Source organism: Anas acuta, chromosome 11 (assembly GCF_963932015.1).
Source record: "Anas acuta chromosome 11, bAnaAcu1.1, whole genome shotgun sequence".
Lineage (NCBI taxonomy): Eukaryota > Metazoa > Chordata > Aves > Anseriformes > Anatidae > Anas > Anas acuta.
Window position 1 is genome coordinate 11,804,879 of NC_088989.1, and position 22,772 is coordinate 11,827,650.

Sequence of the window (22,772 nt, forward strand, 5' to 3'; positions counted from 1 at the left end):
TACCACATGTCCCCCAGTCTTGCAAAAAGCTGTGCATTCAGGTGATACATAGCAAAATCTAATCCACAGGCTATAAATTCCTGTATACAGAGGTATCTGCTGAGTGGTAACAACAGAACTGTGGATGCCGCAGCAAACTTGTATTTTTTTCCCACTGAAGTGCAAGTTGTTTACAAATATTTTCCCTTCTATACGAGGATAAATGCCTTCTCTATCTAGAGAGTTGGAAGTCTTTCCTATGTCTAAAGGAAATAGAATAAGCCCAAGTTCCTACCTAATATCCCCCCTCCTTGTGGGTCATTTAAGAGTATAGCGCTATAAAGGAAATGCCACCATTTGTATGGGATCAGTAGGATTAAATCCATTTCGCTATAGATTTTTATCTTCCTCATTACATCACCTTAGCAAAACCAATTCTTCCCCCCGAGTTCTGTGCAGTATCTCTCTAGTTACGGTCACTGCTCTTTGTTTCATTGGTAAGTTGGCAGTCCAAGCAAAATGGATCACACCTGAGCTCTTGCTGTAGCCTGTTAGGCTGTGTAGGCCATTGAAATGGATGTTTCCTTTATCTCATTGCCAATTTTTACAAGAACTGTAGAAACTTTAAGACCTCTATACCCTGTCAAAGCTTGCTGACAGTGGTGGGTATTTTAGGTGTCTGGAGGACTGTTGGATAATGCCTCTGCTGGTTGGGAATCAGACCTTTTTTCACCTTTCCTTCTGAAGCTGTCTAATAATTAATGTTAAAAGAATTAAATGGTATGTAATACGATGCAGTGATATCTGTGGATTATGATATTGTAGGGCCTTTTCTTGTGGGAATTCAAGTATACTTTCCATTAACTTTGCAAGTATGTATTGATATAACAGATTGAGACGTTCAGGGCAGTGAAATGCACATGAGCTATGAAGCCTTATGATTTCACAGGAAACTATTCAAAGCCTGGGAACTTGGTCTGAAAAGTGACATTATGCTTAATTCAGCTCCCATGACAGAGCTCCCATCAAGCTGAACTATTCTGCTGAAGAAACCTATTAACCAGGCTAGCTCAGTGCATTGGCAGTACTCCTCGTGAGTTTCTTTCTTTCCTTTAGGGATGTAGTTTTCTTTCAAATAGCACTGCATGCTAGGAATGTCTGCTTTTTTTTTTTTTTTTTTTTTTTCTCTTGTGCTACTGACTCATTGACTCTGGCATCTTGACTTCTGCATTTTTTTGGCTAGGAGGGAGGGGTAATTTGTACCCAGATTTAAAGCTCTGTAAACCCTTTCATATTGAAAAGATATGAAGCAACTTTCTTTGTAAGAAAGCCCGGTGTTTAGAGTCTAAAATAAATCCATGATGCTGAAAATAACCTCAGGCAAGTCATCTTACCCTTCTGGCCCAATTTTATGATTAGTTACTGAGCTGTGAATGCTAAATGCTATTAGCAATATATATTATTGTATAAGGTGAGCAAGAGCATTGCTCTCAAAAAAAAAAAATCTGTATAGTGCAGGTCTAGTCTACTTGCACACCTGTGTATGGCCTAAAACAGTTCCAGTATTGTTTTCTTGGCTTGTAAACAGCTGTTATCAGTTGAAATAGTACTTAGGACTACTTAGTAGATGTTACTGAAAATGCAGAGCACATGTCTTCATGCTTGTGTTAAGTGTTGTGACCAGCATTTGGCCCTGTGTGCCTCCTGGGATATCAATAAAGGGATATCAGTAAAGCCAGGTGACTTAAACGAGTGAAATGTGCTCCTGCCCTTATCCTGTTACATGCTCCCAGGCTGCAGATGATTGTCTACCTGGTTGGTGGTGGTTGGTGTTGGTTTGCCAGAGAGCTGTTCAGTACTTGGTTGATTGATCTTGATTATTCTTAATCTCTTCAAGGTATGATTTTTAGGAAGTATCCTACACAAAGGAAGTATACTTGCAGGAGAAGGAATTATGCAACCTCAGAAATCAGTGAATAAAAGTAAAATGAATGATTTTTTTTTTTTTTAAGTGAATTTACAATGTCTATGCAATGTAAACCAAATTTCAGCACCAGACGATGCCCAGGTATCCTTGCAGGCAGGACAAAGTTGTGCTGTGACAGCGAGTGGGCCAGGCTGAGTGGCCCTACAGTGACTAGTTAGCGTGGGCGAGACAGCGGGCAGGGACAATTAGGGAAACCCATCCCCAAGGCCTTCAGCAGGTGCTCATGGCTCCCTCCAGCTGTGGCTAGGCCTGGCCCTGATGAGCCCCAGGCCACCTGAAAAGGGGCCACCAGCTGTTGGGTGTGTGAAGTTATTGGGTTTAATTGCTGCCCCTAGATAAGGAGACACTAGAAGGGGTTGTGGGGTAGCTGTCTGTGGGGTGCCACGAGGTGAGTTAGGGGCTTTTGTTAGGATTTGGGGTGGTTTTCATTGGTATGGGTGTAGTTGGGAGTGGTGGTGCCGTGAGGTGAGTTGGGGTTTTTTGGTGGGATTTGGGTGGCTTTCATCACTTGTGGATGTGGTTGTGACCTATCACGATGCATGCGGCTGCTTCATTGCCTCTCCGGGCCACCCTTTGGCGTGTGTACCACAACCACGACGCCCTCTCAGCTCTTTTACACCACTTTTACTTCACTCCACAGCGGAGGAAGGCTCCCAGCCCGCGCCGGGAGCTGGCTGCGCCTCTCCCCTCTCCGCGTCCACCTCAGCCACCGCGGGGCCGGGCCGGGCTCCGGCCGCGGCTCTCCCCGGGCCGGAGGCCGCGGAACGGCGGCGGCGGTGCCGGCGTTGCCGCAGGGGCGCTGTTGGGACGGACCCTGCCGGCTGCGGAGCCGCCATGGCCGCTTTGCCCCGCGTCCTCAACGTTAACGTGGGCGTCCTGGGCCACATCGACAGCGGCAAGACGGCGCTGGCCAGGGCGCTCAGCACCACCGGCTCCACCGCCGCCTTCGACCGGGCTCCGCAGAGCCGGGCGCGGGGCATCACGTTGGATCTGGGCTTCTCCTGCTTTCGCACCGCCCTGCCTCCTCAGCTCGGCCCGGGGCCCGGAGAGCTCCAGTTCACCCTGGTCGACTGCCCGGGGCACGCCTCCCTCATCCGCACCATCATCGGCGGTAAGGGGCAGCGGGGGCGGCCGCCCCTCCCCGGCCCGGTGCGGCGGGGCTCGGGCTTGGGCTCGGGTCGGGGCTGGCACAGGTTTGGTGGCCTCGGCACCCAGCCCCGGGATCCCTCCAGCACCAGCTCTGTGCTCCGAGGGAGGCTGGCTGGAAAGGGGAGTGGTCCGGTGGTCTTGGCGCAGGCCTGGCCGGTTTGCTTGCAAGCCCTCGGAGAAAAGTTTTTGTTGTGTACAAAGAGTGTTTGTGGTGTGGAAGTGTAATGGTAGCTTGGTTTTCCCCCCTGGTTGAAGCTGCCAGGTTGGTATCCCCGGTGCTGGGAGCTGTGGTGCACCTGGTGGGTGTGCATGTGTGGCAGACCCTGCTGGTGTGGAGGCCGAGGGCTTCTCATGAAAATTGTATGGTTAGAAAGCATCAAGTGGGTTTTGGTCATCTTCCGTTTTAGTCTTCGTTGAGGATACACGGAGATTCATCTGGCTGGCTTTAGAGATCATTTTAGGTTAGCTCACCTTGTTCTGTGAGGAACAGCACCTCCTGCTTCTGACTCTTAAAGTTGAGAGCCTGTTGGTGCCTGACAGGGATTGTGGCAGCAGGCACTGCAAAGTAGTCCCAGGCTGATAAACTGAAGCTATAGGGGCTTCAGAAAATCCAGTTCCCCTGTATTTGCTGTGCTAGTGCCTCCTCAGTGTCTAGGAGGTGGTAGTTTTGTAATGTGATGTACGCGTCCTGGCAGCTATGCTGAGGTTCAGGCCAACTTACTCTTCACGATGTACAAGTTAACCCCCATTTTGAGCAGTCATAATACATGTAAGTGGTATTAGCAGTAATAACATTGTACTGCTTGCATTTCTTTTGGGTAGAATAATAAATACTTCACTTCTTGATTTCTGCAGCACTGTCAGTGCGCGCTCAATAGCTGCAAGAGAGGAGTGGCTGTGTGCCGAATCCCTGAAATCTGTGGTCTTTGAGTCTTTTGTGCTTTACAGTCTGTTACTGGGCTTAAGTAATTGTAAGCACCTGATTATCTTCTGAAGAGCCAAGTTTATTTTGGCAAATGGTAGCTTTTCTTGGACGGGCTGTAGAGTGACTTGCAGATAGACACTCCTTTCTTTAGGAAACAACTAATCTGAGCGGGGTGAGCTTTCTCTGAAGAGGACTCAGGAAGGCCTGGAAAAATAGCTTTTGTTATCACTTATATTGGAGTGGTTATTTGATACATAAACTTCTTATTGCTTCCTACTTACTGCTCTTATGAAGAACTTCACAGCATTTAGTCCCAGCTGTCTAAGTTGGTTGAATAAGTTAATCAAAAAACATTACTGATGGGCCATGCTGGGAGAAGAAAGGATGTGGATTAGACTGGGTGAATGATAATTTTTCTTCCCAGCAAGCATGGTTCTGTACAGGTACCAATTCCGGCACATAAGCTTGTCAAACTCGCTTAGTCCCAATTATACCAGATTACATATTTTAGTGAAAATTTTGATTCGTATGACTTACTGCAATCCTATATATTAAACAGAATTGCAAAGAAAATGCAGTATTGTGTTAATACTCAGAGCTAGAAATTTCATCTGCGTGCTTGATAGCATACACATAAATCTTGGTATGGGATGCTTATTTGTTTTTACTACCAGGTTTAAAAAGTGAGACCTTGTTGTTAAAACCTGATCTATGCTGCTGGGACTATTCAGGGCACTCGCAATTTTAGTATGTTTTGGTGAAACTGAAATATATTGTGTGTAATAGGATACATCCTTCAGTATTTTGATATTGCCACCATTTCCAGTTTTTTGGAAGTGGAAAGCCAGGCCTCCCAGATCACGGTACTTTAAAATTTAGATCTTCATCTTCTTTCTCAGCATAAGCGTTCAGGGTTTGCCATTCCAAGCATTTTCACTGAAAGCAAGAAGGCTACTGCTCTTTTTTAGATGCTATGATTTTCTTCTTACGTTTTCTATTTTTAAGGCTTCTAAATAAAATATCAGAGCAAAATGTTCTATCTTCCTATGTTAATTCTGCACATCAGAGTTCCCCCAGGTCTTGAAAATACCGCTCTCCTGAAATTAAGGCCTGAGATTTCTGCAGCTTGAGTTAACCTACAGAAAAATGGGAGGTGGAGGGGCTCCAATAAAGGGAGCAGGATGTGAGGATTTGGAAGGGGGGTGAGAAGAGGGCAGCTTTCTCTTCTGTGTTATCCTCATCCACGTGCAGCTTTTGCTGTTGGGGCTACAGGTGTGAAAATATGCTGCTGCATGCTCTTGTTTGAAGCTCTTTCATTGAAGGTTGTGTAAACTGGTTGGATCCCCTTTGAATGCCCTGTTGGGGGTTGCTGTCTGCTGTGGCTGGGTAGCAGTGGCTTTATTCAGTTTGCTAAATCTGCCACTGGGCAACTAGCTCAAGAGGCTCCTTCTCAGGAGCTTTTTACTAGCTTCACAAGAGCAATCAGCAGCCTGTCATCCTTTCTAACCAGCATCTTTTCTGTGTTTCCAGAATACTCTAAGGGTTAATTCCTCTCCAGTGCAAGGCTGATAAACCAACTTGCAGATCAGCTGAAACTATTTACTGTTCTCTAACATATTTTTGAATCTGGCTAATTCTTGAAGGGCATTTTTCATGGCTGAATGTAGTATTGCATTTTTGTCATGCTACGCTAGGTAGCACTTGACCTTGCAAATACTTTTCACAGTCACTCACAGGATGCTTATTTAGAGACAATACCTTAGGATTAAGTGAATGCAGAATATTTGAGCAGTAAGCAAATGGAATGGAAAATGAAAGTCATATTTCATTCTCTGTGGCTACATTTTTCTTACAAAGCTTGTCCTTGAAAAGAAAACCTATCGAATGCTAAATCAAGTGTGTTTTGTTTTTTTCTAACCTGCATGCTAGGAATTGGAAATGTTGTGGACAGTTCCACCCAAGTTGCTTTCTTAAAGTTTTATCTGGAAGGTGATAGTCAAGCCTGGAATGGAATAAGTGATGGGCACTTGACTTAGTACATCGTGTTTTCTGTGTGTATTTAAACCATGCTGGTTTATTCTTCTACCACAGACTTCTGTGTCTGATGTCGCAAGAAGGTATTAAGTTACTTTGGATAGTTGCATGGTTCGGACTCTGCTGTGTACTTCATTTATTTGCACTATTCTGAATGGCAGGAACAGAACTTTTTTCCTAGTACTTGATATGAGTTTCAAGACTTCACTTGGCAGTAGCAGGAGGTAGTCTTTCATACAACAAGTGCTGTTTGTATTTACGGCTGTTTGTAGTCAAATTGATAAACAGAAAACAAATCTGAATAACTGATTTTTAATGGTAAATTCTTAGCTTGTCACAAGAAGCACTCCTATCAGCTGTGCTTGCCTTTTGCACTGAATGAATGAGTGCAGAGTGCAGTGCTGCTTTCCTCCATTGCTAGGAGTTAAGAGGTGTCTTGTCAAAATTGCACACGCACTGAGATGAAGTAGTCTCTGTCAGTGCTGTTTTTTTTTTTTTTTTTTTTTTTTTTTTAGCTGCCATCCTTGTATTAGATCTCAGCTCTCCAGGCTTCGGCAAAACTGATGTTAACCAAATCGAAGTAAAACAAGAGTTGCTTTTAGGTTTGTGTGTCACAGACGGTGCATCCAGAATGGTGTCTCCGATGAGTTCAGCAGCAGGGGATGCCTGCAGAGAGGTTATACGAGTTAATCTTCCAGAAGAAATTCAATCCCCATATTTCATTTTAAGACCACTTTGCGTAGCAAAGTAGTCTAACCAGTAGCAGATTTTTTACTTGCTGATGGTTAATTTCATGCCCTACAAAGGGTCAGCACACTAATACAGAAGAACATGATTACCTCACCCCAGCTTCCCCCACACACATGCAGCGAGGGGATCCTGCGGGGTTTGTTTTAGGTGAGCTGTTGTCAGATGCTTTTTCTGTTCAGCTCTGGGATGGGTTCTCAAAAGAGCTTCTACAGAAGAAAGTTATCTTTCTTTTACCCCGTGAAGTTCAAAGGACGGGATAGCCTTATAGGGTTTTAATTGGAAAGCTACTGCTTGACCCTGGTTGTCTAAACCTGTGGGGGAATTCTGGCGAACTTGTAGTTTTGTAATCCTTGTGCCTTGCTGAACCTTTGACCTCTTTACTTTATAACCAGAGCTTCATTGTCACCATTTGTCCCTGCAGTTCCTTTCAAAGAAAACTGCCTTGCAAGTGTCTGTTTCCACTTTGCTGCTGTGTTCCGTTAAGGAAGGGTATTAATTCATACCTGATACATCGGAGGGGCCAAGACTTTTGAACTTGCACAAGAGCTTGGGGAGGGGGAAATGAGCATAGCGAAAGCATGTCTTGCTGATGCAAATGAGTACAATGAAAACAGTCTTGGGAGATCAAGGGGAATGTGGGCTTGCTACCAGCATTCAAAGGCGGTCAGATGCAGATTATTTGTAAGATTAACACAGCGCCAAAAGAAGGTACTTTTATCGCAGATTTGTTGTTTTGATGAAGTTGTTGTAAGGTTTTAAGAGAACTTGTAAACTCAGGGTTACCTTTACATTACTGTCAAGAAAATATACTGCCATCAGTGCCAACCTTTGCTTGTTGACACCTTTGTGAAGATACGACAGTTCTTGTTTTTTTTCTTTTTTTTTTTTAATCCCAGGTGAGAAAGAGCTCTGTACAGTTTTAGAGTGGTATATACATCTTACATTATATATAGGGATTATTGTGAATTTTCATGGAGGCCTCTTGATGTTGGTTGTTGAAGGGAAGCCTGTTTTCTGGAGTACGGAGTGCTTTGTGGTGTTCAACAGCTACTCATCTGGTTAGGAAGGTCACTGGAGGGTTTTGAGGCTTTGCCTGCCATCCTGAAGTGAGAATAACCTAACAAACAACCTCATTTTGCTGAAAATATTAAACTACGAGTCCCATGTAATGTAACTTTTCTTTTTGAGGTTTGATGCAGTGAAAATGCTCACGAGTCAAGAGTTCACCATTTCCAGCTAGCACTCTCTAAACCCTAGTAAACTTGTTGGGTTCATGGTTCAATGTCAGCAATTTCGATTGCTGACATTGCTTTGTGTTAAAAATGCAAATAAACTTTATTTCTGTGAATGAAAAGCCTTTCTCTTGAAATTGCGTGCTGTTTTTAAATTTACGTCAAGGAATTTGCTTGGAGCCTGCTACTTGTGAGACAAAGGACTATTTTTATTGAAATTAACCCCCCTTTTTTTTAATATTAAGTAACTATGTCTAAAGAAGAGGCAGCTGGTATAAAAGCAGTAATGCTCTAAAAAGCCCTCTCCCCAACCCCGTGAAATGCAGCTGTGTCTACAGGACATTTCAGCGCACAAGAGGGCAGTGTTTGCTTGCGATGTAGGATCTCAGTGATAAGTATGTAGGGTAACAGGTCAGCAGGGATGGGGTGACCTTACTTGGAAATGAAACAAAATCAAGTAGAAGATTTAGAACTCAACTGTGGCTTAACTTTCTCCTTCCTAAAGAAAACGACCCCTGTCTTTTAAGGAAGGTTAGTCTGACTTCATTTACAATTTGAATAGCGTTTTTATACCTTAAGCAGTAAAAATGCATAGGGTGTCGTCGTCTATATTTCATGACAGAGGCAGGTAACCCAGATGAGATGAAACAACTGGTTTTCATTGAAGTTGCATGTGGGGGGGATGACACTTCATCCACATAAAGGGTCATTTTTTTTTTTTTAAATTTTATTTTACAACTCTGGAAGATTAGCTAATTTAACCTGTAAAGCAATTGGAAATGCGGGAACCATGAAACTCAGTACACAACTCCTTTATTTTCTTCCCTGTTTTCCCGTGTCATTTAACCCTGTAAAAGCAAGGCAGTTGTACTAAATCCACTCTGAATTGTTTCTGTGCTGTGTAGGGCTGCTTGTACATTAGGAGTAGAATGGAACTTGTTTTTAGGTGTGTGTAGCAGATACTTTAAAACAGAATAGCAGTCTTCGTGGAATTTTAATCTATCCATATTGTAACTTAAATTGTTCTACTCTTCCATTACTTTTCCGTTCCTTCTTATTTTTGTGCATATTAATGCTTTTTTGAGTGTAGTAACAGGCTAATTTACTTGCCTGATATAATTTCTATTTTATGCTCTTCTCTGCTTTTTTTTTTTTAACTTGAAGCTGACTTCCCTATTAGTTGCACAGGTTCAATGTGCTCCTAAAGTACGCATCAACTGTTCAGTAACATCAGAGAGAAAATCAGGAAGAGCCTTTTTGTTCTATGGGTTTAACAGCAAGCCATCATCTTCTGATCTCAAAAGTTATATTGAATAATTACATTCTCTTCTACTCTCTTCAGAGTTCTGTCAAGTTTCTAGTATTCAATTTTTAAAAAGAGTATGTTGTCTGAAGATGTGATTTATAATTTAATTCTCCATCTTAAATGTAGATTGTAAATGAGTGGCTTTATTGAACCGTGTTTGAAAGTTAAATTCTTTTGCTAATATGGGATAATTTTTCTGCAAAGCTTGTGAATGGTTATGTGTGCATACTTACATGCAACAAAATTGTGCTAATTCGCACTTCATTATTTGACATAAAAACTTGACAGCTTCTCAGGAAAACATAATAACCAAGCGCTGTTATGGTGCTGAGTAACTCTGTTTGATCGCTCTCCCTATTGATGTAAAAACAGAATTTCTTTGTTCCATCATACTGTGTGCTAGCATTCATCAAATAACTGCATGCCTTTTCATTTCATTTTTGCGTCATGTTTCTTCTTGCCTGAGATTTTGTAAGCTCTCTGGGAGAGTGGTTGAGCTTTATTAGTCTTTTTTTAGGAGATTTTAAATATTAGATAATACGAAGTCTTAGAATAAATTTTACTCAGGTATTTATAACTTACTGTAAAATGTGAAGCATCTTTATAATTAATTTAGTTTGACAACAGCAATTTTTAAAGCCGACTTTTCCAAGTAGTATTTTTACTGATGATGGATCTTTTTGCTTGCTAAATAGTCCAATTTAGCAATTCACAGTGGTCTACTTATTAAAGCAGTTTGATTAGGTTCTACGGTATTTGTTCTACAGCTTGCTTTGGAAGCTGTCTTCAATTACTAGATGCAAGTTGAATGATATATTGCTTATGTATAAAACTCACTTTTAAAAACTAGTTCAGCTTGATGGAGCCATGAACTTTGCTTCCTTAATAGGTCTGGGGGTTTTTGTGTGTTTTTTACCAGTAGTAATAGCGCATGTTCTTGAATGGCTGTAGTGGTGTTCTTCAAAGCCCTTAGAAAAACAAAATGCAGATGGAAAAATCTAGGGTACGATGCTAAAGCAGACATGCAGCAGATCTTCCAGCTACGAGAGCAAGCCAAATCTGCACATTGTCATTGTTACCGTCCATAAGTGGAATAAATAGCTGTTCCTGCGGTGTGGCAGCTAGTTGTTTTCTGTCTGGGAACCCTGAGGTTGGCCTGGCAAGCAGAAGAGCAAGGACAGATGTTCAGTGGTGGTGACTTCCAGATGGATTCTTGAACACGTTGTATTCTGTGGGTCACAGCTCGTAACAGAGCAAAACTGAGCATGAGCTCCAGCAAAGAAAGACTCGAACAGCTCGTACGATAGCCATGATCGCAAAGATACTGTTCATTCAGTGAGAACGTATTCCCAGTGCTATCTGTACAATTCAGATTAAATAGCCATTCTGAAGTGCTTCCTTTAAACTGTTTGCTTCCAAAAGCGTTGCAGGCTAAGTAAATACCAATAATTCTTACTTCCCATCTCCTTATCAGTTATTCTACCAAAATGTTCTTGCACAGCCTATCTAATCACTTCCAAGTGAACATGAAATGGTTAGTGTTGGCTTCCAATTTGAATTACAATCTCTGTTTCAAACTTAAGCTGATTAATTTTACATTAGATCGTAATTATCAGCTTTACCAGCGCTAGGGGTGGTTGCAGCCAGACTCCGTGTATGAGGAATGTGATCAAGTTGGTGAGTAGTGGAAGAAGAGGAAATAAGAGAGTTTAAACAAAAATGAACTGGTTGTGTTCAGCAGCACTGCAAGGGTAAAGGATGACATGGGAGAGATTAAAAAAAATAATAATCCAAGTTTGGGTTTTGAGATTTATAGAATTTGACCTAGGTGAGAAACCAGGCCGCTCACCCCAGCCTTGAGAGAAGAGATGATTCATTTGGACTTAATGTTTTGTTTGCTTAAAAACTTCTTATTTTCTTTCAATTCTTGCCATAAAAGGATCATGAATGTTGTTTTGTTGACTGTAGCTCTGCTTTTTCTGCAGTGCCAGACAAGTGAATTTAATCCAGTCCCCTGAAGCGTTTTTTTGTCTTCTGTGCCAAAGCTTTCCTTTGTTTTATGTCTTCTTTGGCATGCAACATGTGGTTGGCACGTAGCAGTAGTTGGTGCTCTTAGATCTTGGGCACTCTTCTTAATTGTGGAACTGCACCTCAATTTGTTGTGCAAAGCTTCAACCGTCTTTTATTTCCACTAAATGTATTGTAGAGCAGGTGGGCATATTTTAGAGATGTTTCCTCTATCTGTAAAATTTGAGATGGTCTTTGAGAACCTGTTGGTTAAAGAAAGCTGTAGGAATACTAGAGAATTGTTGATGGTACTGTCCAGTTATATTAACCAGGGTAGGCAAGGGAAAACGTCTTTTGTTGCAGGCGTTTATTCATACTTAAATCTACTTTGGTTATATTAAACACTTCCCTTCCAGCGTTATTGCTTTGGAGAAGAAAGTTTCCAAAGTATGCAAAAGCTGCATTTGGAGAAAGAAACAAAATTATTGTATTTTCTTTTTTTTGGGATCAAGAGGGGGAGGGAAAATGGTTTCCTTGTATTTAACCGTGCCGTTGGATGGAAGACAAAGCTCAGTCTCTCTTGCTGACTAATGTCATCATCGAGGCATTTTTTTCTCCCACGGAGCAATTTTGTCTCCATTGAGACCCCCACAGCCATTGGCAAGACCGTGGCCCGAGATTAAATCTCATGCTTGGGTGAAATTCTAATGACTGTAATTGTTTCCTCTTTTCAAGTCTGTGGTCCCTTCATCAAAGAGTGGTGCGGAAATTATGCATTTATGTTGTGAAAGGGGAGGTCATGATTACCTGAACCTGTGGTTGACTTTGGGGGATTCTGTGTCGTGTTCTGGCAGTGGTTATCCACGCTGACATTCCAGTATGAGAAATGATTTAAAGCGTGGCTTAGACTGTGCGTGTAAATGAACGGGGACAGGTCTCAGCCCTCCGTGGGTTTGGGATGCTCTTGCTTGCTGCCATGCGGGTTGCAACCACTCCAGCAGCAGCGGTGGCAGCTCTGGTGTCTTTTTATCTCAACAGGAGTGAAGGAAAAACAGCATGGCTTGGGGGAGCTTTCTGCACCTGATCCCCTGCAATTCCCAGCGTATTATAGCCATGAAATTGTGCTGGGCTTGTGTCCCCCAAACAGGAGGGCTCCAAACTTAGCAGCTGGGTCACTGTTAACCCTCGTGCTTGGGTAGTCAGTGATGGTATCCAAACCCTTCAGCGTGGGTATGGAGGCTCAGCAGATAAACGTGGGAGTGAGGATACGAGATCATTCCGTGCAGTTTTATAGAGGTGGCTTGCCCAATGCTGCAGGGCTGGAACGTGCACACGTCTGTGTCACAGGATGCTGGAAGGGTTCAGAGAAGTGTCTGTGTTGCCTGACCTTACCATGCAGTTCTACATGTACACAATTTTGGAACCACAGCATCCCTGAACTTCTCTGAAGATTTATGGAAAAAAATCCTATACCGTGCATTAAGCACAAACTTTTGGAGTTTGTACTTAAATAGTTTATGAAGCAGCCTTTAAAGTTTTTTAGAAGAGCTGACCAAGAGATATTTTCTTAGGGAATAAAGAAAATAGTTCAAATGCCATTTAATTTTTTCTAGGCTTCTATCAGAGACTAAAGAAACCCCCGAACATAAAGTCACTTTAAAAAGCATTCAGAATCTTTATGATCTCAGTGAAATTATTCAAAAGCACAACAACAAATCCCACATGCTACCAGTACTGGTCACAGAGGTGACCAGCTTCAGGCATATGACATCAAAACTTCGGCCTGTGTTTGGTGATATTACAACTGGTGATTTTTACTTCTGTCTGGTGATGTAAGGAAAAAAAACAACTGCTTACCATCTTTTCTCCTCTCGTATATATATTAAAAAAAAAAACCACTCCTTAATGCCTGAAAAAAAAATTTAGACCAAAAAGGTGTGTAAATGCGCACACGTATACACACACAATGCACTAAAAAAATGAAGTTTTGCTGATGATATTTATTCTTGCATGTGACATACTTGATATTTCTAAATATTCAAAAGCCATGAATTGGGCATCCCAAAGGAAATTGTTCTGTTCTTTCTGTTTGCTTACTTCATACATTTTACACCTTATGGTGAGGGACCACTATTGCTTGTCCTGAGTGGGCTTTTCACCTACAGCTGAGATCCTCCCATGTTTTCAGGCCTTCTGATGAAGCTGTGTGGTGGTTGGTGATGTTCACCCATGTCTTACGGAGCTTGCCCTTTAGTCTGTGCTGTGTATTAGGACATCCAGTAGTGCTGTCTTCTGTCCAAAGCTGCTTTTTTAACTGGGATCTCTTGTGGAAGAGATACCCTTGTCAGTTTGGAGTGCTCTATTTTACATATAGAGGCAATAAAAAAAATACATTTGGGTTAAATTGACATGTGCCAAACCTTGCGTAGAGAAAGGACTCAAAGGTGAAGGGTAGGAAAGACTTCTGAACTGAAACATATATATTGATTGGTGACTGAAAGTCCAGGTTTCATTAAAATTTCATCTTAAGATGCATGCTTTTGTTACCAAACTGTATTGGCTAACAAGTATTTTTTTCATTTTCTAAATTTTTTAAATTTTATTTGCTGTGTGAAGGACTTGGTTATTCTCGTAATCGCCAGCTCTGAGTTAAGGTGTTAATGGTTTCTTCATTTGTTGTAACTTAAAGCCACTCAAGTCAAACATGAAGATACATTTAACTTTTGTTTCTAAACACAAGCTCCGTTGTCCTTTTCCTAACCCACCCATGCACCAAGAAACCACCGTGTTTATTTTAAAAGAATGTTTTTTAGGAATGTATTCAAATTGATGCAGTGGTTGAATGCTATTTTAATTAACGTGCTTGTTTCTTTTTTCCTTTGAATTTTATTTTTTTTTATTTGTCCTTTTTAAGAGGACTGTAAACCTTAGCTAGGAAAACTGTGGAGCATGTTTAAAGTGATATCAGGTGTATGGAATTTTTTTCCTGTTTTCTTGCATATAATTGAGTCAATCCGAGGTAAATACACAACTGACTAATGTGAAATTTAAATTAGTTGATGGTGTCCTTTCAAAGCTTGCGCATACTGTTTTAAGCCTTCTTGCAATAGCTTATGGGCTCATACGAGAGCAGTTGGAACAAAAAGGGCTATAGGAATGTTTGAGGTTAAGCTGTATATTTATTCTAGCAGTGTATGATAGTATTTCAGCAGCATTTTTGCTTTGTACTGGAGAGCTAACAACTTTGTAGCATCTGAAATGCAGCAATTTTTGCAGTGTTTATTGGATTCTGAAAACTTCCAGGAAACAGAACTGAAACCATCATCTCAAGATGCACGCATTTTGGGGACAGCAACATTCTGTGTGCTGCTGCTGTGCTTTCTGTGAAAGATTTTGTCTTTTTGTCCCAGTCTGTGCAAGCTCCCCTCAATGCGCTGCTTGTTTAGAAGTGGGTTTCTGTTAAGAGGATGCTGAAGCAGGGTTAGATATTGTCCCCTTTCTGCCCTATTTTTTTTTAAGGAGTCAGATGCATAGTACGGCATAGACATGGCAAAAGTAGCCAAGATAGCTCAGCTGAAGTGCTGCATTTGGGAGAACAACTCACAAGAAGCAGAGCACTGCGTAGCACCAGACACGACTGAAATATAGGATGCCTGAGCCGTGGTCTAAAGTTGGCAAACAAGACTTTGTACGAGGTCAGCAAAACACCCCATCACGCTAGTTTTCCAAAATCATGTATATTCTGGTCTGCTGCTAAGTGGTAATGATCATTACAAAATATTCTAAATGCCTGAGCTGCGCTATCTCTACTTCTGTTAGTTCTGAGGAGCCAAAAAAATCGGGTTTTAATCACCAAGGTTGTACTCTTTCTTGTGCTTTCAGCATTTCATTAAGCAGTGATTAGTACTCTTTAATTATGCATTACTTTATCTTAGTGATGCATTGTTGGTTTATTGAATCTGGCTGATGCCTGGCAATTTCAGCAGATTTTTTTTCTTGCTGTGGAAGAACATCTAAGTAAGCAGTAGAGGTGTTTATAGTCTAGGCTCTGTTTTTAATGATAATGTTACCTGTTTTTTGAAGAGAAGTGGAAAACATGAGTTTTTTTTTTTTTTCCTTTTAAGCCTCTCTCAGATGGTGGGGAATAAACCATAGCGGGCTGATCTTGAAGCTTGTAGTTGGAAAGGATTTTTCTCTATGTATATGAGTTGGGCACTTCAACACAAGAATAATGATAAAAAATAAAAAATTAAATGGTGCTGGAGAGGAAAGGGGAAAAGAGGAGGGTCAATGCAGTAGACAATAGCTGAAAAGCAATTTCTTTATACTAATGTCTTTTCCTATAAGAGGAAGAGATGAGAAAAGGATGTCAATACTGTTAAAAACTGGCCTTGTTTGCTTTGTCGTAACTTGGATAAGGAATAAATTTAGGTGGGCACTGGTGGGCTGTCAGGGAGAATGCTTTTTGATAGGGGGTAGGGTTGCTGATATCTCACCCTTGCTATACTTGTGTTTGTTTTATGTTGTCTGTGTGTTTAAAAATGATTACATATTCAGTTTGCTTCCAGGTTTAACAGTATAGAAGCTTGAGTCCTAGTTCAGCAATGCTGCTGAAAAGAAGTGGGCTTCTTCGCCTGCCCAGTGCCACTGCAGAGGGGATAGATTGTCGCTGCTATCTCTTAGTACTGAAAATTTCAAAGCTTTCATTTTGCTGGTAAATCCCTTCCCACAATGCGTGTACTCCGAGATGTTGTGGTTTATTTTTTTCGTGGACGAGCATAACTTTAACTCTTCAGTAAAGAGCAAATTTTCTCATTGTATATTTAACTCCTGTTTTTTCTAAGCTGTGGAGATCATTGCTTGTTTAAAACATGGTGACTACCAGATGAGCAAATGTTTTTACTCCCCCCCCCCCCCCCCCCCCCCATGGTCTAACAGCTTTTCCCCCATAACGTGAATCTAGCTTAACAAGTATTCTACCATTACTTTAGTAAGGGAGAAAAAAAAAAAACAAATGCCTATCTGTGGTGCTTATCTGATTTATTTTTTTTTAATTCCATGTGGACCAGTCATTAAAAACCATTTGACTTGTATTTTTACCTAGATCACTTCTTTTTCTCTTCATACACTATTTCAACTTTATGTTTTTACAATGTAGCAAGGTAATTTTTCCTCGAAGGTAGACAAAATGTGGCGTTTGAAATATAATAAAAAAATTTATTGGGAATACTTTCATGAACTCTTTTAACAAAAATTAATTTTGAAATCTACAGTAAGTTGTCAGTGAAAATATACTGAATAAAGTTTCTTTGTATTTTTATTCTTTTATTATTATGTAGTTCTTCACCAGGACTTGTCTTCACCGTTTGATAGGAATGCCAAAGGGATTAGATAAGAAAAGAAGCATATTTACTTAAGTTAATTTGTAGTTCAACTTGCATGCTGGGTCCTCCATTCCTTGTTCTGTTAATCTGGTTTCTGTTGTCAGGATTGAATTTGGAATCTGTGGTTCTAGAAGACTTGCATGTTAAACAAGGCAAGACCTAATAGATTGTAGAAAGTAGCAATAACATACAAAACCTTGTACAAGGCAGAAGCAGCTAAGCATGGCTCCCTGCAAGGGGAGGAGTGTGAAATCTTTGGGAATTCTTGCTCTGCTTCTGACACTGGTTGGTACCAATTCCTGCTTAGGAATTGCTTCTCTTAATCACCTGAGGACTTGTATCGTGGAGGTGAACTTCTTGAGTGCAGGTGGTTTAGCTGGACTTCTGGGCACTTGATTTCTAGAATCCAGTCCAAGCTCGGTTGTGGTGGCTCCGTGCCTGCAGTTGCTGCTCTTGGAGTTGTTGGTGTGACCAGTGGGGTCTTGAAATGTGCTGGTTACCTCGATCCATTTAAAAACAACTCAAATGTAAATTTACAGGTACAGCATACTCCGGAGTGGAAGCATTACTGCTTTGCAGTCCGTGCTATTTTCTTGTTTATCTAGGATTGTTAGTCCCTTGGGTATTTGCATTAAATACCTCGAGCGGTGCCAGCATTCCAGGGAGGCGGTCACATGAGCAGTGAGTATTCTGAGCAGACGTTGTTTTCTGTAGCCTTTCTTCCCACTTTCTTGGGGATGTTTCCAGCCTCTGTTCTAGCTTTAAAATTTAGTTTGGGGAGAGAAGTCCTTAATTACCAAGTGAAACATAAGAGGGAGAGTGCTTGTGGGGATGAAGAGCTGGGAGACCTGCTGTACTGTTCTGCTGATGGCTGTTCTGGGTCTCAGAAACACAACTGTGGCCTTTTGTAGAAGTTCTGATCTTGATTAGTATTTTACTTAACCGACAGATGTTACTGCTTACAGATGTCACTTACACAAACTGCCACTGCTGCTAGTAAAGTGCCTATATCCTGAGTAAATAATTGGGTTTTATTCAGTTCCCTCATCCCAGAGAAAATGCTGGGGAGGTTGTGCTGAATTATTCTCAAGTATCTATGATATCTTGGTGTGTTCTGTATAGTATTTGAATTGGACTGTAAAATCACTGTGCAGGACTGTGTTGAACCATAGAACCCTTCAAGATTATTCAAAATACATGTACTTGAAATAAAACCTCTTTAATCATGAATTTCTGAGAGATAAGAGGACCTTTTTTGTAAGTTGATGGCTTTAGTATGTTCACCTGACAAGGTAAATGCTTTCCTAGGTATAAAACGTGAAGCAATACAATTCTAAATTTGGTAAGTGTTGTCTAGTTTTATTTACTAATTAAACTTGACTGCTTTCCTCCTTCACAGTGACTATCACCTCCATTATTGCAGTGGATTTTTATGAATTATATGGATGATGCTTTAATGTGAAACAAATGGCATGCAACTTGCAATATCTGGATTGCTTTGTAGTATTGGCAGTTCAGACAGCATATCCAGCGTGAGACTGTAGCTGGGACAAAACAAACAGGGGTGTGAGATTTATGTGACCTTTGGTCACGTGGGACTATTCTGAATGGAGATGTAGATTTCATGCAATCCTTGTCAGAGAAACTTTGATTAAAAATACATACACTGGCAAAAGCATTTCTCCATGACAGAAAGTGTGAAATAGTACCTTATACTTGATAATGGCTTTTTTTTTTTTTTTGAGAAGATCCTCTGGTGCAATCTGATGTGATTTCATGGAATGGCAAGCTATATAGGTCATTAGTGCTCATGATTTGGTACTGAACTGTCAGGCAGGGCCTAATGTCTACCATGGACCAAAGGCCAGAGAGCTGAGCATGGAATAAATCTTTTGTAGGATTTGAGTGTTAAGTCAGAGCCATCTTCTGAAACAAACAGGAGTTTGAGCTTTCGTGAATGTTGAAAACCTTGTTAAGGGAACTCTCTAATAGACCACTGCTTTGAGTTTGTTTTCAAGTGTTGTAAATTCTGAGGTAGTTTTGCAAATAAAACTTACTTGATAATGCAGTATTAACTCTTAAAACATTAGCAAGAGCAATATAAGCTCTTCAACCGCTAGTCTCATCTGAATTTTGTAGTTTGGAAGTGGGGAAAAAAAGCACCTAATATCCAGCATTTCAGCAGGGCTGGTTAAATGACTGCTTACTAGACTATCCAGAAAAATTTAGGTCTTCCAAAATATTTTGTTCACTTTGGCTCTGATTATGTGCACAGTGTAGAGAAGGAAATGATCCTTTTTCCTAAGAATTGGCTTCATTAATTTCTTTGGGACTGATTTGTTTTAAAGACTTATTTCTTCCCATGTGCTATATTACTATGGCTGTGTAGTAATGCAGGTGCTTGAAATAAAACTTAAGTGTGTCTTTCTTGAGGAGCACCCTTTCTATATGAAATTGTTTCTTGATCCAGCTCTGCTGTTCTTGAAAGGGATGTGATTTTGTTGGTATTTGGAGATGGTGAAGGTTTGGAAATGAGTGTTAGCATTAGAAGTCTTATATAATTGTATATCATGAAATTGAATGAATTTCCTGGTTCATGTATTTACGGGGTTGTATGTTGAAGTATGACATAAAGGGTAATAAACCTATTATTTTATTTTTATTTGTTCTATTTGCTAACAAACTAGCTGCAGAAGGGATTCTGACACATCAGTTTTGTGTGTTACTGTTAGAGAAATTAGCATTAAAATAGGGGGTTCACCATGTTCCAAGGTACAGAAGAATCTGAAGACTAAATGAAATACAGTCCTGGGAACTTGAGGTAGCCTTCTTTCTTGCTGTTCTAATTTCCCATTAGATGTCGGTAGCTCTTACAATAATTCTAGATTGAGCTGCTTGACAGAGAGGAGAAGCTTTGCTTAAATGTGAGATGACTGCGTAGGGAATTTAAACTGGAACAGGCACGTTGTATTACCAGGAGTTGTTGAGGGTCTTTTCTTTGTTCCTAGTTTCCCTTCTACATTTAATTCTTAATCATAATGAGATTTGCCCTTCCTCAACTGACATGTTCGCATCGTGTCTGCCCACAGCGTGCCGTCGGAGCCGACGATGCCTGTTCGTAGCCCTGTGGCCTTGCTGTTGTTCCCCTGTGGTGAGCGTGCGGCTCGCTCCGTCGGCTGGGCACAGCATGTGGCTCCTGGTCAAGGCTGGGGTTCCCTTCGAGAAGAACTTCTTGACCCTTTGTATTTCTTTGTACAGGATCCGCCTCGCAGGCGGACTCAAGCCATTGTTTGGAATGCGTATCTAATGCGTTCCACTTGGACCCTCCGTTCCATTCCATAATGTTAGCTTTAATTGGCTGTTTTTAAACTTTCATGTACAATTTGGTTGTACACGGTAAATTACCACCCTCTTCGCCTTCTCCTAAGAGCAAGAAACTAGAATCCAGACCGTGCTTTCCCTTGCTGTCTTTTACTGTTGCCCTTGAGCTCTTTTAGAGGCAGCCCTGGTGGGTAGTGTTTCTGTCAGAGGACAGACCTCTTTTGCTAGTGTTTTTTCCCCTAATCTCCCAAAGACTGTATTTTCAAATGTTATCTTGTGGTTTTGGACCAACTTCTATTTTTAAAAACGTGAAGAATTGCCGCTTTTGTCCAAAGAAGCATCTTCAGTTTAGTAACTCTTCCCAACTCTGCTGAGCGTGGCTAGATATTTAGCATGTCCTCCAAGTTATTTTTTTTAAATACATATTTTAATTTGTTTATTTGTTTCAGTGCAGTATCAGTCATATTTCCAAGGCTTGTGCTTACTATACAAAAATATCTTGCATGCTTCTGAAGTGTCAGAACATCTAGCAGTGGCAGGATGATGATCTATTACATGGGTTTTCATCTGTGCTTAAATACTTGATCTGAGCATCAGCCAAAGCTATTTTTGAGAAAGAGGGATAATTTAGTTATCTGAGGGGGGGAAGTTGGTAGTACTGCATACAAAACAACTCTTGCAGTTGAAGCTCAAAACAGTGATGAGTCTCTTGCTCGTACTTGGTTTGAGCGGGGTAAAACAAAGCCTGCCTTTATCCTCCATCGCTGGCTTATGAGCTCATGTTTCGGCTTTTCCTTTCCCCTCCCTTTCTGACATGGACTCCCTGTTTTTGTCTTTGCTAAACAGACAGTAGCTCTGCACAATATTTTTAATCTCAACAAGACGTCCAGTGGCTGATGATGCTGAAGTGTTGCCTCAACAAGGAGGGATGGCAGCGGGAGCATTCCAGGTCTGGCTTTGGCCAGGGAGCCGCGCAGTGTGGCCACCGATTCCTCCCTGCACAGCATGCTCGCTTGGGGCAGGCGGCTGCGATTCATTGACTCCTGTTGTGTGCCTCCCCGTGCCTTATTTTAGGCTTCCCCCAAAAGTTATGACTGGAGTCTTACGGTTTTAGATGAAAGAGCCTGTTGTCTTGTTGAATTATCTCCTTTCTCCCTGTATGTAAAGCAAAGCTGGCAGGTAAAAAATGATATAATAGAACAAAAGCTCCGTTATAGTAACAACTAAAGCTAGATTAGAATAAAACTGAAAGGATCATCTACTGCAGTGTGTCTTTTCTTTAAAGACTAGTGGCTTACCTGTTGTCCATTGCCCACCTAGCAGTGGAACTGCCCTCAGGTGAGCTCCTGAGCATTCCCACACTGAAATCAATTCATGGAAATTAATCATACGAGATTTCCCCTTTACATACTAAGAATGTCCTTGTACAAAATGCATTTTATGGAATTTTAAAATAATTTGTGTGCAACCGTGGAAATTGAGTAGCCATCAGGATCTTGTACTCCTAGATTTTAAGAGAAAAGAGTTTTAAAATCTTAAAATGGGAAGATATTCAGGTTTTTAATACTCTAACATGTTAAGTTATTGATTTTGTGTAGTTCCTGAAGTGGATATAACTCATGAACTTGTTTGCTGAAAGTATAGCTGCTGGACACTTTTTTCAGCTGGGTTTAAAAACTTTCCCCGTGACAGCTGAACTTCTTGAATCAATACAGAAATCTGCTTAGGTCACATACTTTAGTCTTGCAGCATTGGTTTTATTGTGCAAATAAACGATCAGATACCGATTTATAGGCTAGCTGTGTTTCATAGACGTGCCGATTTGTTATGTACGAGTGTTCCTGTAGCAGTCTGTATCCCTTCACAGCATAAAGCCGACAGATCTCCTCAGTCGTGTCCGTGTGGCTCTTACAACCAGGTACTTCTTTCCATCATGATATTTCCCAATTTAATAAAGGGAAGGTGGGGTAACTTGCCGATTTCTACCTGAATGCATCATTAAACACCGCAAGAGGGGAAATTAGGGCATGGGGGTGGTGTCTTTTCCCCCTTCTTTTGGTAAATCTTATTTTTGATGCAAAGGCAGTTCTGTCGCCAGCCAGTCCAGCGTGCGCAGCCTCTCCCCCCTGCCATAAAACAATGAGCACATTCAGGCAGAACTCGTGTTTTCAGTTATTAAAAAACGGAGCCGTCTGTCTCTGCCTGTGACTTTAATCTTTAAGCCTTTATTCCCTGTACCCCACCCCCTCTTTCTTTCCCCAACCTTTTGTTTGTGAAGTGCAGGGCTACAGGATATGTGGGCCTGGAGTTTCTGAGCGTATTGTACATTCCCTTGGCAATTACAGATGTTTATAACCCTGACTGATGTTATTTCAGTATTGTGGAGGGTGAAGAGAAAATTAAAGAATGCTTTTTTTCTTTGCCCCTAGCAGTCTTTAATTTTTTTTGGGAAAAAAAAAAAAGGAAAAGAAAATGTAAACTCTCTAATTTCTTTTCTTTAAAAAAAAATCTTGTTCAGCAACCTCGGATGAAAAATGCTTGAGAGCTGCGCATGAATCTTCCAGTAGCCTACCATAACTCTCCTGCGGGTACAGCGTGTTTCGGGCTGTGTTGTTATAAGTAGATGGTACTGGATTTTAGTACAAAACAAGCTCCTTGGTGTGGGGTCCGTGACCTCTGGGGTACTTTATTTCAAAGA

The 22,772-nt window shown here is 41.2% G+C and overlaps 2 protein-coding genes across 5 annotated transcripts in view; both read left to right on the plus strand.

The window, feature by feature from the left end:
• Window positions 1–22,772, plus strand: part of SEC61A1 (SEC61 translocon subunit alpha 1) — a 327,869-nt gene that overhangs the window by 51,038 nt on the left and 254,059 nt on the right. The window lies entirely within an intron of this gene.
• Window positions 1–22,772, plus strand: part of EEFSEC (eukaryotic elongation factor, selenocysteine-tRNA specific) — a 128,492-nt gene that overhangs the window by 2,988 nt on the left and 102,732 nt on the right. The window contains exon 1 of one of the 4 annotated variants that reach the window (XM_068694364.1): window positions 1,853–1,876. The exons of 1 other annotated variant lie outside the window; for it this stretch is intronic. Coding sequence is in view for 1 of the 3 variants with exons in the window: in XM_068694362.1 (XP_068550463.1) it covers window positions 2,801–3,077 (277 nt within the window). In the remaining 2 variants the exon portion in view is untranslated. Of the gene's footprint in view, window positions 1–1,852; window positions 1,877–2,283; window positions 2,355–2,694; window positions 3,078–22,772 lie in introns of those variants that run through there. 2 more of the 4 variants (XM_068694363.1, XM_068694362.1) reach the window with 2 other exon arrangements.